Here is a 14,748-nt window from a genome sequence, read left to right as displayed (position 1 = left end):
GAAGGCATTGAGGGTCGCCATACGCCGGACAAAGGCCGAGGCCTGGGATGAATTCATCTCAGACCTCACGAGAAATCCGTGGGGGAGGCCATATAAGATGGCGGTTGGGAAACTCCGCCCATGGGCTCCCCCCCTTATGGAGACGTTAGACCCCCCGGTTCCTGGAACGGGTTGTCGACCAGCTGTTTCCCACCTGGGACAGGGGATATACCGGCAAGGTCCGGTCTCCCCCCCCCCTCAGGTTGGTCGGAGGAACTGGGGGTTCGAGATTACAAACTCGAAGAGGCCTTCGCCCGGATTCGGAACAAAGATAGAACTCACGCGCCCGGCCTAGACAGAGTCTACGGCAAAGTCTGGATCCGGGCGCCAGCAGTGGTTGGTGAGGACCTAAAAAGGGTCCTTACCCAATATCTAAAAGAAGGCGTCTTTTCCAGGAGGTGAAAATGGGCCAGGTTTGTCCTCCTGAAGAAAGAGGGCAAGCCGGCGGAGGACCCGTCTGGTTATAGGCCTCTCTGCATGCTGGATGATGCAGGCAAGATTCACGGACGCGTGATTGCCAATCGCATCATCCGGCATCTGTCTCGGGAATGTCCCGACTTTTTCCCCCGTCAGTTCGGATTCCGTGAAGGGCGCTCTTTGATAGATGCTATACAGCACGTTCGCGCTCTTACGGAGTCCATGACGGGGGAGAGAAGAGTGGCGTTGGCGGTGTCACTAGACATCGTCTTTAACACCGTCTCATGGGGCAAGGTAGTGGCGGCATTGTCGGACTATCATGTCCTGCCGCCCTACCTAGTGGAGACGGTGAGGGACTATTTCCGGGACAGAACGTTGGAGTACCTTAACAAGGAGGGGCTCCAGCGGCGGAGGGGCGTGACGTGCGGCGTTCCGCAGGGGTCGGTTCTCTGGAGGGGGCCCCTGCAATGGAACGCTGCGTTCAATGTTGTCCACCGCGAGGCTCTTCCCCCCGGCTGCCACACGGTGTGGCCTCTATGCCGATGACACACTGGTGGTTGCTGTTGGGATCTCCTGGGAAGACGCAATAACGAAGGCGAACTAAGCGGTGGCGTGCGTCGTCGGCACGATCAAGGCATTGGGGCTGAGGGTGGCCCCGCACAAAACCATCTTTTTCCACGATGGCTCTGGGGGGCCCCCTCCAAGAGCTTCAATCCTCGTGGGAGGGACTAGAATCCAGATGGGGGCAACCCTAAAATATTTGGGGTTGCTCCTGGACGGCCGGTGGGGCTTCGTCGATCACTTCGACGACCTCGCCCCACGGTTGGGCAAGGGAGCCAATGCCTTCAGAGGTCTAATGCCCAACCTCCGGGGCTCGAGTGTCGGTGCAAAATCGCGTACATGCACGCAGCCATGTCTGGGGCGCTATACGGCGTCCCGGTCTGGTGCGAGGCTATGAGGGCCAGCCGCAAAATATTGCGACATCTGCATTCCGTGCAGAGATTGCTGGCCTTCCACATTGTGCGCGCATATTGCACATCTCCTAGCGACGCAATAATGGTCCTGGCGGGAATTCCGCCTGCGGAGTATTTGGCGGAGGCCCGAGCGTGGCTGTACGCTCGGGTCAAGGCCTCCTGCCTTCGGGGCAACACCATCGCCCCGAGGACCATGTCGCTGTGGAGAGAGAGAGCCCGACAGCGGGCAACTGAGGAATGGCGAAATCGTCTTGCCATGGACCCGCCGACGGTGGGCACCCGGGTACTGAAGGTCGTCCTCCCCTACCTGGAGGAATGGGTAGATCGCTCTTGGGGCAGTCTTCCCTTCAGAATGACACAGGTATTTCCCGGATCTCCCCATGGGTGTTTCGGTGAATACCTGTGTCGAATAGGAAAAAAGCCGACAACGCGCTGCCACCACTGCGAGGCTAAATTGGACTCCGCGCAGCACACGCTGAAGCATTGCCCAACGTGGGAAGAGCTGAGCGAAGCCCTAAAAGGTGAGATTGGGGACGATCTCTCCCTGAGGGCTGTTGTTGGTAAAATGGTTCTCAGGGAAAACTGTTGGAAAGCGGTCTCCTCCTTCTGCGAGCAAGTAATGCTGCAGAAGGAGAAAGCCGAGAGACGACGCCAGCCATGGCGGGGCGGCAGACGACGACGACGCCGCCGCCCCCCTGGTAATGGAAGAAGCGGGGATCCTCGCTCCTCACGAAATCGACCAAATCCCTCTTATGACGGGGGTCCCCGTCAAAAACGCAGAAGATATGCGGGTGCTGTACCCCCCTCCTTGCCAACTATAGAGGAGGACGATGCAGACGACGGTAACGCTCTCCCTCCTGGGAAAAACGAGTCTTCCGCCTCCCCTGCTGACGGCCCTGCTTCCAGGACCAGAAGGGGTGACACTCTTTTGGACACAGCACGATTAGACACCAACCAATCATCTTGACTTATCTAACCAAACCAACGGAAAAACTCTAGGCATCGGCCGCTGTGAGTGGTGGTGTCCAATCGTGCGGTGTCCAATCGTGCGCACCCCGACCAGAAGCAGGGTAAGGCGGGTAACACTGACAAGCAAACCTACCCAACTGTTACACTCCGATTTTGATGAGCTTTGAATATGTTGTAGTCTAGGTCAAAATAAGAGACACGTATTTTTTTATAAGGGCCCATACGCACTTTTAGGGGATGAAACACCTCTTTGAAGAAAAAGACTTTTTTTTTTCGAAGCGTATATCGTCGAAACTATAAGAGATAGAAAAAAATGTTCTAATTAAAAGTTAAATGGCATGAAAAGTACTATACAACAGTGATAAAAAAAATTTTTTTTTAAATTTTTTTTATACTTTTCCTTATCACCTACCAATTTTTTTCAAAATTTTTATTTCTTTTTATAAGCGGAATAAAGTTTATTTTATTACGAATCCAACGATGTATAACAAAGTTATATTCCGACATTCCCATTTGCCAAAAATAATTAAAAACTTCTCTTATTTTGACCTAGATTACAACATATTCAAAGCTCATCAAAATCGGAGTGTAACAGTTGGGTAGGTTTGCTTGTGAGACCCGTCCCTGGCGGGATTGACCCTCCATAACACTGGAGGGAGGATCTTCCTCTTCCACTAAGAGGGCTGGCTCTCCCAATCTCGCCGGGGTGAAGGGTGAACGGGGTGCAATGCTCCCCTGCTCCCCACTAGAGCAAGCACGGGAGATATAGCGGCGTGGCTAGACTCGAAATACTCCAGCGGGGGCCGGACTCCTGAATCTATACCCTCAAAAACACCAGAGGAAGAGGCGGAGGGGGATAGTGTCCCCCCTCCCCCTAGGGCAGATCGGGTCCCGTAGCCAGGAGTGCCCATCACCAAGGCGCTCCTGGCGAGCCGAGTCGACCACCTATGGTCGATTGGGTCCGAGGGGCTCCGGAAGTATGCTGCACGCGTTTCCAGCGCCCCCCCCCCCCTCCAACTAAAGACCAGAGCAGGACACCCGGAGGTGTTTTAGTGGGTAGGCCCTTGTCGGCACGTCGCCGGTGGGGGAGAGCTCCACATAACCACCAGGCCTCCCCCGGAGCCTGGGGCATGCGGTAACGCATTTCCCTTCCGTAAAAAAAAGAAACAAAGGTCTTGTGATCAAATGAAAGTGGATCTGCGTAATAATATTATTAAGAGTTAAGTATATTGTAACCGGCATTTTAAATTTTAAATTTTTGACATTGGATTCGTAATCAGCAACCTCAAAAACCCCTAAATAGCAAATTTCAAGTAAATTCAGCAGATTTTGATAATTTTGTCTGCCATATTAAATCTGCTATTTTTAATTTTAAATTTTTGACATCGGATTTGTAATCAGCGACCTTAAAAACCACTAAATAGCAAATTTCAAGTAAATCCAGCTGATTTTGATAATGTTGTCCGCCATATTGGGTCCGCTATTTTAAATTTTGAATTTTTGACATTGAATTCGTAATCTACGACCTTGAAAACCCAAAACAGAAAATTTCAAGCAAATCGAGTTAATTTTAATAACTCATATTAATTTACCTTCTCCTAAAATCGCGTGCCAGATCACTGTGGATTGATTTAAACGATTCAGTATAGTGTACATGTATCTCTTTATTAAACAGTTTTTTTTTCATTAAACTTTGTGACTAGTTTTTTTCCGCATATTCGTCTATCTTTGCGTAACTTTCTGTCCGACCGTGATCCTCGCGTTAACAGAGATAGTTTCCAGATGGAGGGAAAAGAGGAGGTTGTAAAGGAGTTAAATATTTCAAAAATAATAGGAAAAATAATGGGAAGTTTCAATAAAATAAAGCGTCGATTGATGTTGTCAAGCCCGGAAGAGTTAGAGAAGCCGTTGTGTAGAGCACGCAGCAGGGCGTTGGGTGTAATTTGAAAAGAATAGAAAGTAGAGGGCTCGGACAGGGACAAAGAGATAAAAAGGGAGCGGAAGGGGAATATGAATTGGGTGGATGGGGAGATGTAGGAGGAGCCGGATGGGAGGTTAGGTTGATTTTGGGAAATATGGTGAGCTGAGGAAAAGGTGTTCAGGATTTCTAATAGGGGTGACACCCGTTTGGACACGTAACGATTGGACAACGCACGGTTGGATACGTAATATTGGACATGTAACGATTGGACACCGCACAATTGGACATGTAATATTGGACACATAACAATTGGATATCGTACGACTGTAAACGCCTATTGTACGTTTGGATATCGCAAGATTGGAAACACATACTGCACGATTGGATACCGTACGACTGTACAGTTCGTGCCAGGTATGCCTGGGATCCAATTCTAGGGTCCCCGTTTTGTTCTTAGTTGTTTTTACGTTCATGACTATTATAACTGGATGTTGCGTCAACGATCATGAATGTATCGTAGTGTTAGTAAATTATGTTTTAACAGCCGACCGATGTAACCTCAGATTTAATTGGTGAAATCTCATAAATATTCCAAAGCTTAATTGAAAGAAAGCGGATCAAACCTTTGATATATCAGATAAGTTGTAGTTTTGAAAATAAAAAGTGCTATTATCTGGCAATAAGAAAATATACTTTGTGAGCTGTTTTTCTCACGCTTACAAGTAATAATAAAACTTGGTGCGAGATATTACCGTATTCTTTAATAAATGCAAAGTCAACAACAGAATGTTTGTGACAATAATTATTTTATTGGAGGCAATCACAGAAGTCCCAGATGTCTCCGAATTATCAAACATACCAAATATCTCAGAATCATAAGGTATTTTAGACACTAACCACGTTAAGAATGTAGGTTAGTAAAATTAAGTTATTTGTATTATTGTTTCGCATCCGATCTCAGCGAAAATCGTAATCTTGAAATAACGAGTATCTGAATTAAAATTAAATTATAAACCCCTCCTTATAAAAATTTTTTCACCGTTTTAGCAAAATTAATGATTTGAAATTAAAAATTAATGTAATAAATAATATTATAAATAAATAATATTATTTTAATAATTTAAAATTAATAATTAATACGATAATTTTTCTGCTATAATCTATTTTATAATTTTAGACATTAAATTTTAGGAAAATGACAAAAATTCCAGGCCAATTTTGAAATTACAAAGGTTTTCCAGGATACATTAAATTCCAGGACAATTCCAGGATTCATGGACATTCAAGGATCGCTGGACACCGTGACTAAACAGTAATCGATCTAATAGTCTTTGTTATTAATGACCCACTGTAGCCCGATTCACATTGATAGCGATAGGTGCTGGCATATTTCAGGTTTGTCACGAATGCTGTTCCATACGTTATTTGAGTGCTGGATTAATGCCCCTCGAGTTCTGTGCTGATCGAATTACATAGTCAGTGTGAATTAGGCTACAACAAATCATTAATAACAAAGACTATTGGATCGATTACTGTTTAGTCACGGTGTCCAGCAATCCTTGAATGTCCATAAATCCTGGAATTGTCCTGGAATTTAATGTATCCTAGAAAACCTTTGTAATTTCAAAACTGGCCTGGAATTTTTGTCATTTTCCTAAAATTTAATGTCTAAAATTGTAAAATAGATTATAGCAGAAAAATTATCGTATTAATTTGTAATTTTAAATTATTAAAATAATATTATTTATTTATAATATTATTTATTACATTAATTTTTAATTTCAAATTATTAATTTTGCTAAAACGGTGAAAACATTTTTTTAAGAAGGGGTTTATAATTTAATTTTAATTTAGATGCACGTTATTTCAAGACTACGATTTTCATTGAAATCGGATGCGAAACAATAATTCAAAAAAATTTAATTCTACTAACCTACATTCTTAACGTGGTTTGTGTCTGAAATACTTTACGACTCTGAGATATTTAGTATTTTTGATAATTCGGAGACATCTGAGACTTTTCTGTGATTGCCTCCAATAAAATAATTATTGTCACAAACATTCCGTTGTTGACTATCCTGGGTGGGTGCCGATAGCGCACATCCCGATAGCCCACCAACCATCATATTGACTTATCTAACCCAACCTACGGAAAATCTCTAGGCATCTGCCATTGTGAGTGGTTTGTGTGCTATCGGAATGTGCGCTATCGGGTCCCACCCGACTATCCTTACATTTATTAAAGAATACGGTAATATCTCGCACCAAGTTTTATTATTACTTGTAAGCGTAAGAAAAACAGCTCACAAAGTATATTTTCTTATTGCCAGATAATAGCATTTTTTATTTTCAAAACTACAACTTATCTGATATATCAAAGGTTTTGATCCGCTTCCTTTGAATTAAGCTTTGGAATATTTCTAAGATTTTACCAATTAAAACTGAGGTTACATCGGTCGGCTGTCAAAACATAATTTACTAACACTACGATACGTTCATAATCGTTGACGCAACATCCGGTTATAATAGTCATGAACGTAAAAACAACTAAGAACAAAACGGGGACCCTAGAATCGGACCCCAGGCATACCTGGCACGAACTGTACACTGCACGGTTGGATACCGTACAATTGGACACCGCGGGATTGGAAACTGCACAATTGAAAACTGCACAATTCAAAACAGCACAATTGGAAACCGCACTAGCATGGACGAACACACAATCGCACGCGTGTGCACACGCGCACGCAGACGCACGCACGCACGCACGCACGCACGCACGCACGCACGGCGGGGGGATGTAATGGAGTGGGTTTACCCCTTCCGCACTTACCCCGTCTCAATCGGTCCCCTACTAATCAATCGTGCGGTTTCCAATCGTGCGGTTTTCAATCGTGCGCTTTCCAATCGTGCAGTTTACAATTGTGCGGTGTCCAATTGTGTGAAGTCCAATCGTGCGGTGTCTAATCGTGCGATGTCTAATCATGCAATGTCCAATCGTGTGTGCGTTTCCAATCGTGTTATGTCCAATCGTGCAAAACCCTAGCCAAGAAAGAACGAGAGGAACACCTCGGGAGAGGTCCTAGCGGAGTCGATGTGGCGGTATCCACCCGTGAGGCCGTGAGAGGTCGCAAAGAACTAGCAGCGCTCGCGGACGCAAAAGATGAATAGGCTCCACCCAATGATGGTTCAGCATCCATCCCGCCTTCAGATGGCAGCGGCGCCCCTGCGATTAGTGACCGCAGATTGCGGATACGAATGTGAGAAGTATTTGTGTGACGTCTGACGTGGATCCCTTGTAGAAAAATACTATTAAACACTACTAGTGCGCAGTAGTATTTTGAAGTACGACGGCACTATTGCATTACACTACTGCACTTTCCTTGCGAAAAAGATGCACGGACTAGGAATTGTAATCCCACACGAAAATATTACATTCAATGAACCACATGCGTATGGTTATTGTAATACGAATATTACGGAGGCCAACTTATTAAAATAATAGGGTCAATTTACATTGTACTACAGTAAGTTCTTGTTATTGGCCTCGTCAAATTGGAATTTAGGATGTCGCGCTGATGCAAGTCTGATTTCGTATTCTCATTCAGTGACCACATAGTTTTAAATATTTTTTTGTAGTATTTAGTTTTACGAGTGTTCAATATGTAAGAGCAGCAAATCTTCGTCAAAGCTCAGTAAATGATTTATCATATTGACAGGTATAGGTTAGGTTAGGTTATCCTCCGGGGCAGGGTCTGAGCGGCGGAGGACGGTCCGGCGTGCGCCTCGTGGGAAACTCTCCCCGAGGCCGCGGGCTGGACCGACCTCGGGGCCGCTCGGAAATATGCCGAGTTTTGGGCCCGGGGTGTCTCTATTGGTTCGACGGCAGGCGGCGACCGTTTCCCGTTCCGAAGGCGCCTGTCGTCGACCGGAGTGCCCTATCCGCTGGATAGACCAGGGGGAGGGCGGAGCGGACTGCTGGTCGCCACGGCGGGCAAGGTGGGGCCGGGGAGCGGCGACCCATACCCCAACCGTCCGTGGGGCCCTCCCGGGATAATCAAGCTTTGGCAAGCGGCAGTGCGGTGCCCGCAAGATCGGAGGCGCGGGAGCCCTGAAAAGTCCTCCAGCAATGGGGGGCCGAGTAGGGGTCCGGAGTCCAGTGGGCAGATGCCCATCCTCCCCCAGTGACATATGTCCACCCCCCGGGGAAACTCGGGGCCCGGTGCGGGTACACCCTGGTGGACGGAGCCGCACTGCTCCCGGGAGAAAAACCAATAATGATGAAATCCAGAAACACCAAAAAAACCAAAGATAATAACAGGAGAGCACTGCCCGTGTCGTCCTCTTCGAGTGACTCGGAGGGGACGCAGGACAGCGATTCCGACATGGGGACGACAAGATCCCGGAGCCCCCGTAATGGCAGCAAAGGAAGCCTCAGGTTTCCCGCCATTACAAAGGATGAGATCCTCCGGGACGTCACAGTGAGGATTGTGAAGGAACCGGGGCTGACCATCCTAACCCCGTCTTCCCAGGCAACGGCCATCGAGAGCCATAAGGAAGCGGAGGAAACTGTGGAGCGCACCGCGATCAAGCGGCCTGCTTCGGCGGTCTCTCCGTCACCGCACAAGGATGTAGAGGAGGAGGAGACAAAGGACTCCGAAAAAAAGGATTGCGAGGCGGATGCTGCCCCATCCGGGACTACTGACACCGCCTCTCTGGTCGTCAAGAACCCGAGAGGAAGGCCAGTCATTCATGGGAGGTACGCCGGTATGTTCAGGGCCAGGCGGGATAACGCAGAGGCCGATGCGATAGAGATCGACAATGCGGCTGCACGAGAATTCCTATCTGAAAAAGTACAGAGAAAGAAGGAGGCAGCTAAGTTTGCGGTCTCGTTGGAGGAGGATAGCGTGACTGGCGAAGAAGCCAGGAGAGCCATCCTAATGAAACAAATGAAGGATGCTGCGGTCACGGCGAGACAGGTCTCCCGTAAATCGGGCCACCTCAAGGGTACCTTCCAGAGGGCCCTTAACGACCTGGCCGACAGCATCACCGAGGCCTCCAAGGAACTCCCTCTCGATGTGACCCACCTCAACGTGGTGAGAGGGTGAACTCCATCCCCGAATGTCTTCGGGGATGGGGGCCAAGAGGTCACGTGAAAGGCATTTGTCTTCAGACCGAAGGCAAATGCCCTGCCCAAGGCGCCTCCCGGCGCGGCGGGCACGGGAAGAAAAGGGGCTGGTAATCCCTGTGTCTGGGGACGGTGTCGTTTTCACGACTCGCGTCCTGGCACGGGGAGAGCCAGTCCCTCCGGGAAGGACGGGCCGGCGGGTTTTGGCGCTGCCAATCCTGTCGGGCTGGGCCGTCTCCGGGCCGCCTGGACGTATTCCAGGGCAGGGTCGGAGCGGCGGGGGTGTCCCGGCACGTGCATCGTGGGAAACCCTCCCCGATGCATCGGGTCGGGACGGCCCTCGGGCCGCTCGGACTTTTCCGAGGCAGGGCCGAGGGCGCGTGCGGATCGCGTTGAGGGGTTTCTGTGAAAGGATCCGTCCTGGAACGGAGCTCCTCGACGCTCCAAATCGGACGAGACGGGCCGCTGAGACCCCGGTTTACCGGACCCAGCGGGCTGGGCCGTCTCCGGGCCGCCCGGACTTATTCCGGGGCAGGGTCGGAGCGGTGGAGGACGGTCCAGCGCGTTCCTCGTGGGAAACCCTCCCCGAGGTTGCGGGCTGGACTGGCTCCGGGGCCGCTCGGAAGTATTCCGAGGCGGGGCCCGGGGCGGTGTTGGCTGGCCCGGCATTCCGCGACGGCGTCCCTTCCGAAGCGGGTGCCGGGCCGGAGTCTTGTCCCCCCAGGGGAGTTGTTACCCTCCTGGGTGGACGTGCTGGTCGCCACGGCGGCTAGGGTGCGGAAGGGGCGTCGCTTCCGTTGCCCGACCCGTCCGTGGGGCCCCCCGGGTGGCGCCACCCGTGACGGTGCCCCCGCTATCGGAGGCGGGGGACCCCTGAAAGCCCATGCGGGGCGAGCCCTTGATGGCTCCTCCGTATGGGTGTGTAAGGGGCTGGAGGCCAGTGTACCGGATGTCACATTCCCGGGGCCCGCGCCATAAGCCGACCCCCCGGGAGTACCCGGGGCACTCCTTCTCAATACTCGTATTGCGGCGGAGTGGGAGATACGCCGGTCGGTGTAGCCGTCACGGGGAGTGGGATCTTTTATAATAATGTCTAAACTCAGTAACGAAAAAGTGCTGAAGATCACCCTCTTGAGGTGTGATAGTGAGACGAGCGCTTGCTCGCGTATTGGCCTGGGAGGGATGAAGAATTCTTCGTCCCTTCCGGACCTTAAGGGTGACATTTCCCCCGCTGAGGGGAGGGATGCCACCGTATACAAGAGAGGACCCAGCACTGGGGCCGGCGGGCTGGAATTGTTCAGCCCGACCAAAGCACAGGGTGCTGGGAATAAAAAGCAGGTGCCCCCGTATAATATACGGGAGTTTTCGCCCCTATCAATTAGGGAGCAAGGGACGGCCACCTCCGGCATTAAACCGGGCTCGGCGTGCAGCAAGGGCAAGAAGCCCGCTAGCTGCAACGCCGGGGCGGCCAACACCGGGCCAGGGGACGAACCCGGACCATCGGACACGAGGAGGAACGAGTCCTCGTTATCAGTGGGTTCCGTGACCCCGATGCCCTCGGACGAAGACGCCATTATGGACGTCGACGCTGAGGAGGCGGGGCCCTGGGAAATGACCCGGAAGCGTTCTCGACGCAAGACGTCGAAGAACCTAACAGTCTACTCGTCGGACTCTGAGGAAGGCCCGACGAAAAAGGGACGGGGGAGACCCGCGAAAGACCCCTCTCACGAGGGGCAATTCACGGCGGAGGCCATGGCCCGAAAAGCCGAGGCCGAGAAAGCCAAGAAATTGAGAAGGGATCACCGAGCGATCCTTGACTCCGACGTAAAGCCTACCTCAGAGCGCGCTTCTAAGGCTAATGACGAAGCCCTCGAACGCGCGGAGGAGCTCGAGGCACAACCCTTGACCTCTGTAGCAGAGGTCATGACGCAAAGCCTGGGCATGTTGGCGAAGTCGGTGGAACGCTCTAACAATATCCAAGGTCCGATCAGGAAGGATATGTGGAGGGCCTACACCGACCTAACTGCCGGTCTTACGACGATAATGTCCAGGCAATGCGAAGACGACGAAGCGCGACAGCACCGGGAAAATAGCGCGGCCCTGGCTAAAGCCAGGACCAAATGGGAGGCCGAGAAGCGCAAGCTCGAGGCGGAGATTGGACAGCTCCGCATTCGGGTGGCGCTTCTCGAACAAAGCCCCCATTCACGCCCTGAGGCTGAAGGTCACACCGACGTCGAGGTCCAGACAGATCTGGACCTCGACGTAGAAGTGATGGACGCTCTGACCGGGGAAGCTCCCCATTCACCGGGTCCGACACTCTCGGACACGATGACGGAGGAGCCCTCCGGAAGGGCGCCCAGCAAGGCTGCGACCACCCGGCAAAACAAGCCGGTGGTCAGGTGTATGGAGGTACTTAAGGAGCCGTACTTCCGTCCGCCGCTAAAGGGGGTTCGGAAACAAATGAACCCCCTGTCCAACGCGGCGGACATCAAGGTAGCTTCGGTTTCTCAATCCTCCTTCCCCTCCCTGCCACCTCCCTCACGCCCTCTGGAGAGGGCCGTGCGGACAGGGGGGGAGGAGAGGAGGAAGAAAAAAGCAATAACAGAGGACGGCCTCCGGGAAGTCCTTACCAGGGTCCTCCCGGCCGTCCTCCAGGAGATGGGGCTTCTCCCGGCCAGGGCGACGACGGCTGAGAGGCCCGGGACGGTCTCTGCTGGAGGCAGGGTGACTACCCCTCCCCAGACCGAGACCGCCCCCAAAAAGAAGACCGCGGGCGGCGCAACCGCTACGACTGCCCGGCCCGCCCCGGGTAGGGAGACCACCTCCCCCTCCATACTAGAGTTATGGACGGAGGTGGTCTCCAGGAAGGCTAAGAAGAGGGCCGCCAAAGCCTCTAATGAGGCGACCAAGGCGGCCCCCGCCACGGGTAGGCCCATAAGGGTTCTCCCAGTCCCCCCCCCAAAGAATCCCCCTCCCCAGACTTCCTCGACGTCTTCGAGGAAGAAGAAGAGGAGGGGAGGGCGTGGTGGAGGTCAGGGGGAACGTGCGGGACAGCCACGGGGCGGAACTAGCCCCCAAGGGTCGGCCAGTGTAGCCAAAATCAAGCCGCCGACCACGGCGGCAGTGACGGTCACATGTGCCGACCCAACAGCCTACGCGCAGGTCCTCAAGACCGCGAGGGAGAAGGTCGATCTCTCCTCCCTCGGGATCGAGGACCTGCGCCCCCGCAGAGCTGTTACGGGTGCCCTGATACTCGAGGTCAGGGGCGTTGACAACGGCACTAAGGCCGACGCCCTGGCCGAGGGTATCAGGGCTGCCCTGTCATCAAGGGATGACGTCAAGGTAGCCCGGCCGTGCAAGACGGTCGAGCTACGCTTAACTGGCCTGGACGATTCGGTCACCCCTAGTGAGGTGGCCGAGGTCCTGGGAGCCATCGGAGCTTGCTCTCTCCACGACATCAAAGTGGGAGAGATCCGCATGGCTCCCAACGGGCTGGGCACCTGCTGGGTGCGCTGCCCCGCGAAAGCTGGCAAGGCAGTCTTGGCCGCTCCCCGAGTAAGGGTGGGCTGGTCGAGCTGCCGCGTGGCACTGCTCCCCTCGCGGGGACTACAGTGCCACAAGTGCCTGGCCACGGGTCACGTCCAGGCTAAATGCAGCAGCCGGATCGATAGATCCGGCTGCTGCTACCGATGCGGTGGCATAGGCCACCTGGCCAAGGATTGCCGAGAAAAGGCGGGCTGCCCGGTCTGCAAAGACGCGGGCAAGCCCGCCGACCATCGGATCGGCGCAAAGGGGTGCCTAGCCAATAAGGCACAAAAGGCACCCCCGAGCGCCGGGGGCCGTCGAGAGGCGGGGTCGACAGTAACGCCGACCCTGTCCCAGACTGCGGCCCCCACCGAGTCAGAGGCTCCTCTCCCGCAAAGGGAGAGGAGAATAAGAGAAGACGCAGTAACCAACTGTGTTGAAATGAAGGAGGTGGAGGAGCCTCGGGAGCAAGCCAACAATGCCCCCTAGGCTCCTCCAGGCAAATCTCAATCACGCCAGGGCTGCGCAGGATATGCTTGCGCAGTGCCTGGCGGAGGGGGGTGGCGGGCTGGCCATCGTCGCCGATCCTTATAGGATACCCGAGGTCAACCCCAACTGGGTTGGGGATCCCTCGGGGAGGGTGGCGATGGTCAGCCATCATGTGCCGGGCGCTCCGCCGATGATTCCTTTATCGTCTGGCGAGGGCTTCGTCATGGTCGAGTATGGACCCATCGATGTCCTGGGTTGTTATCTCCCACCTAGCCTAACCAGGGGGGAGTACGAGGCGGCCTTAGATGGCATGGAGAGCGACATACTCGGTCACTCTCCAAGGCCTGTCGTAGTGGGGGGAGACCTCAATGCCCACGCTGTGGCTTGGGGCTCCCCCCGCACAGACGTCAGGGGCCGCCTCGCTCTAGAGTTTGCGGCGAGGCTCGGCCTCGTCCTTCTAAACCGGGGCCGGGTCAGCACCTACGTAGGGGCCGGGGGAGAGTCTATTGTCGATGTGACATGGGCCTCCCCCGGGGCCCTTAACAGGGTCCAGGGATGGACAGTGGAGACCGGCTCCCTTGGAGAGACGTCCGACCATAGACTAATCTCCATGGAGCTGGTCTTCCCCCCCACGGAGGTGCGAGAGCAACGCCGCCGCACCCGGGACAGGAATCGATGGGTCCTGAGGAAGCTCGACCCCGAAGCCCTCGAGGTCAGCCTCCTTGCCTCCACTTGGTCGGAGGGAGGAGCTGACCTCGGAGCCGAGGAGGAGGCGGAGCGCCTATGCGTGATCATGTCGCGCGCTTGCGACGCCTCCATGCCCCGCAGCAGACCTATGGCGCGCCGTGCCGCCTACTGGTGGTCCGTGGTCCGCGGAGCTCGCCGAACTGAGGCGGACACACACGCGCGCCAAACGGCGGGGCATGGAGGAAGAGCTGAACAACGCCGAGGCGGTCCTCAGGGAAGCCAGGAAGGCCCTGAGGACCGCCATCGCGCGGGCGAAGGCCGCGGCCTGGGAGGAGTTACTCTCCGAGCTGGACCGCGACCCATGGGGGAGGCCGTACAAAATAGTGACGAAGCGGCTCCGCCCATGGGCGCCTCCAGTCTCGGAGACGTTGGATCCCCAGTTCCTCGGAAAAGTGGTGAATACGTTGTTCCCCACCAGGGGGAGGGACATACCGGAGAAGACCGGGCCTCCCCCAGGATGGACCGAGGAACTGGAGGTGTCCAGACACGAGATGGTCGCGGCCTTTGCCCGAATAACCGGAAGGAAGGCAAAGGCGCCC

At 53.4% G+C, this 14,748-nt stretch overlaps 1 protein-coding gene across 1 annotated transcript; it reads left to right on the top strand.

Annotated features, from left to right (window-relative positions):
- Positions 1-1,368: 1,368 nt before the first annotated feature.
- LOC105198753 lies at positions 1,369-7,491 on the top strand. The gene is made up of 2 exons (XM_039454818.1): positions 1,369-1,990; positions 7,367-7,491. Exons 1-2 carry the CDS (start codon positions 1,369-1,371, stop codon positions 7,489-7,491), a joined length of 747 nt encoding a protein of 248 aa, XP_039310752.1.
- The last annotated feature ends 7,257 nt before the right edge of the window (positions 7,492-14,748 follow it).

This window comes from Solenopsis invicta, chromosome 11, assembly GCF_016802725.1.
Source record: "Solenopsis invicta isolate M01_SB chromosome 11, UNIL_Sinv_3.0, whole genome shotgun sequence".
Taxonomy (NCBI): Eukaryota; Metazoa; Arthropoda; class Insecta; order Hymenoptera; family Formicidae; genus Solenopsis; species Solenopsis invicta.
Note: the sequence above shows the minus strand (reverse complement) of the source record. Positions and strands in the feature narration are given on the sequence as shown.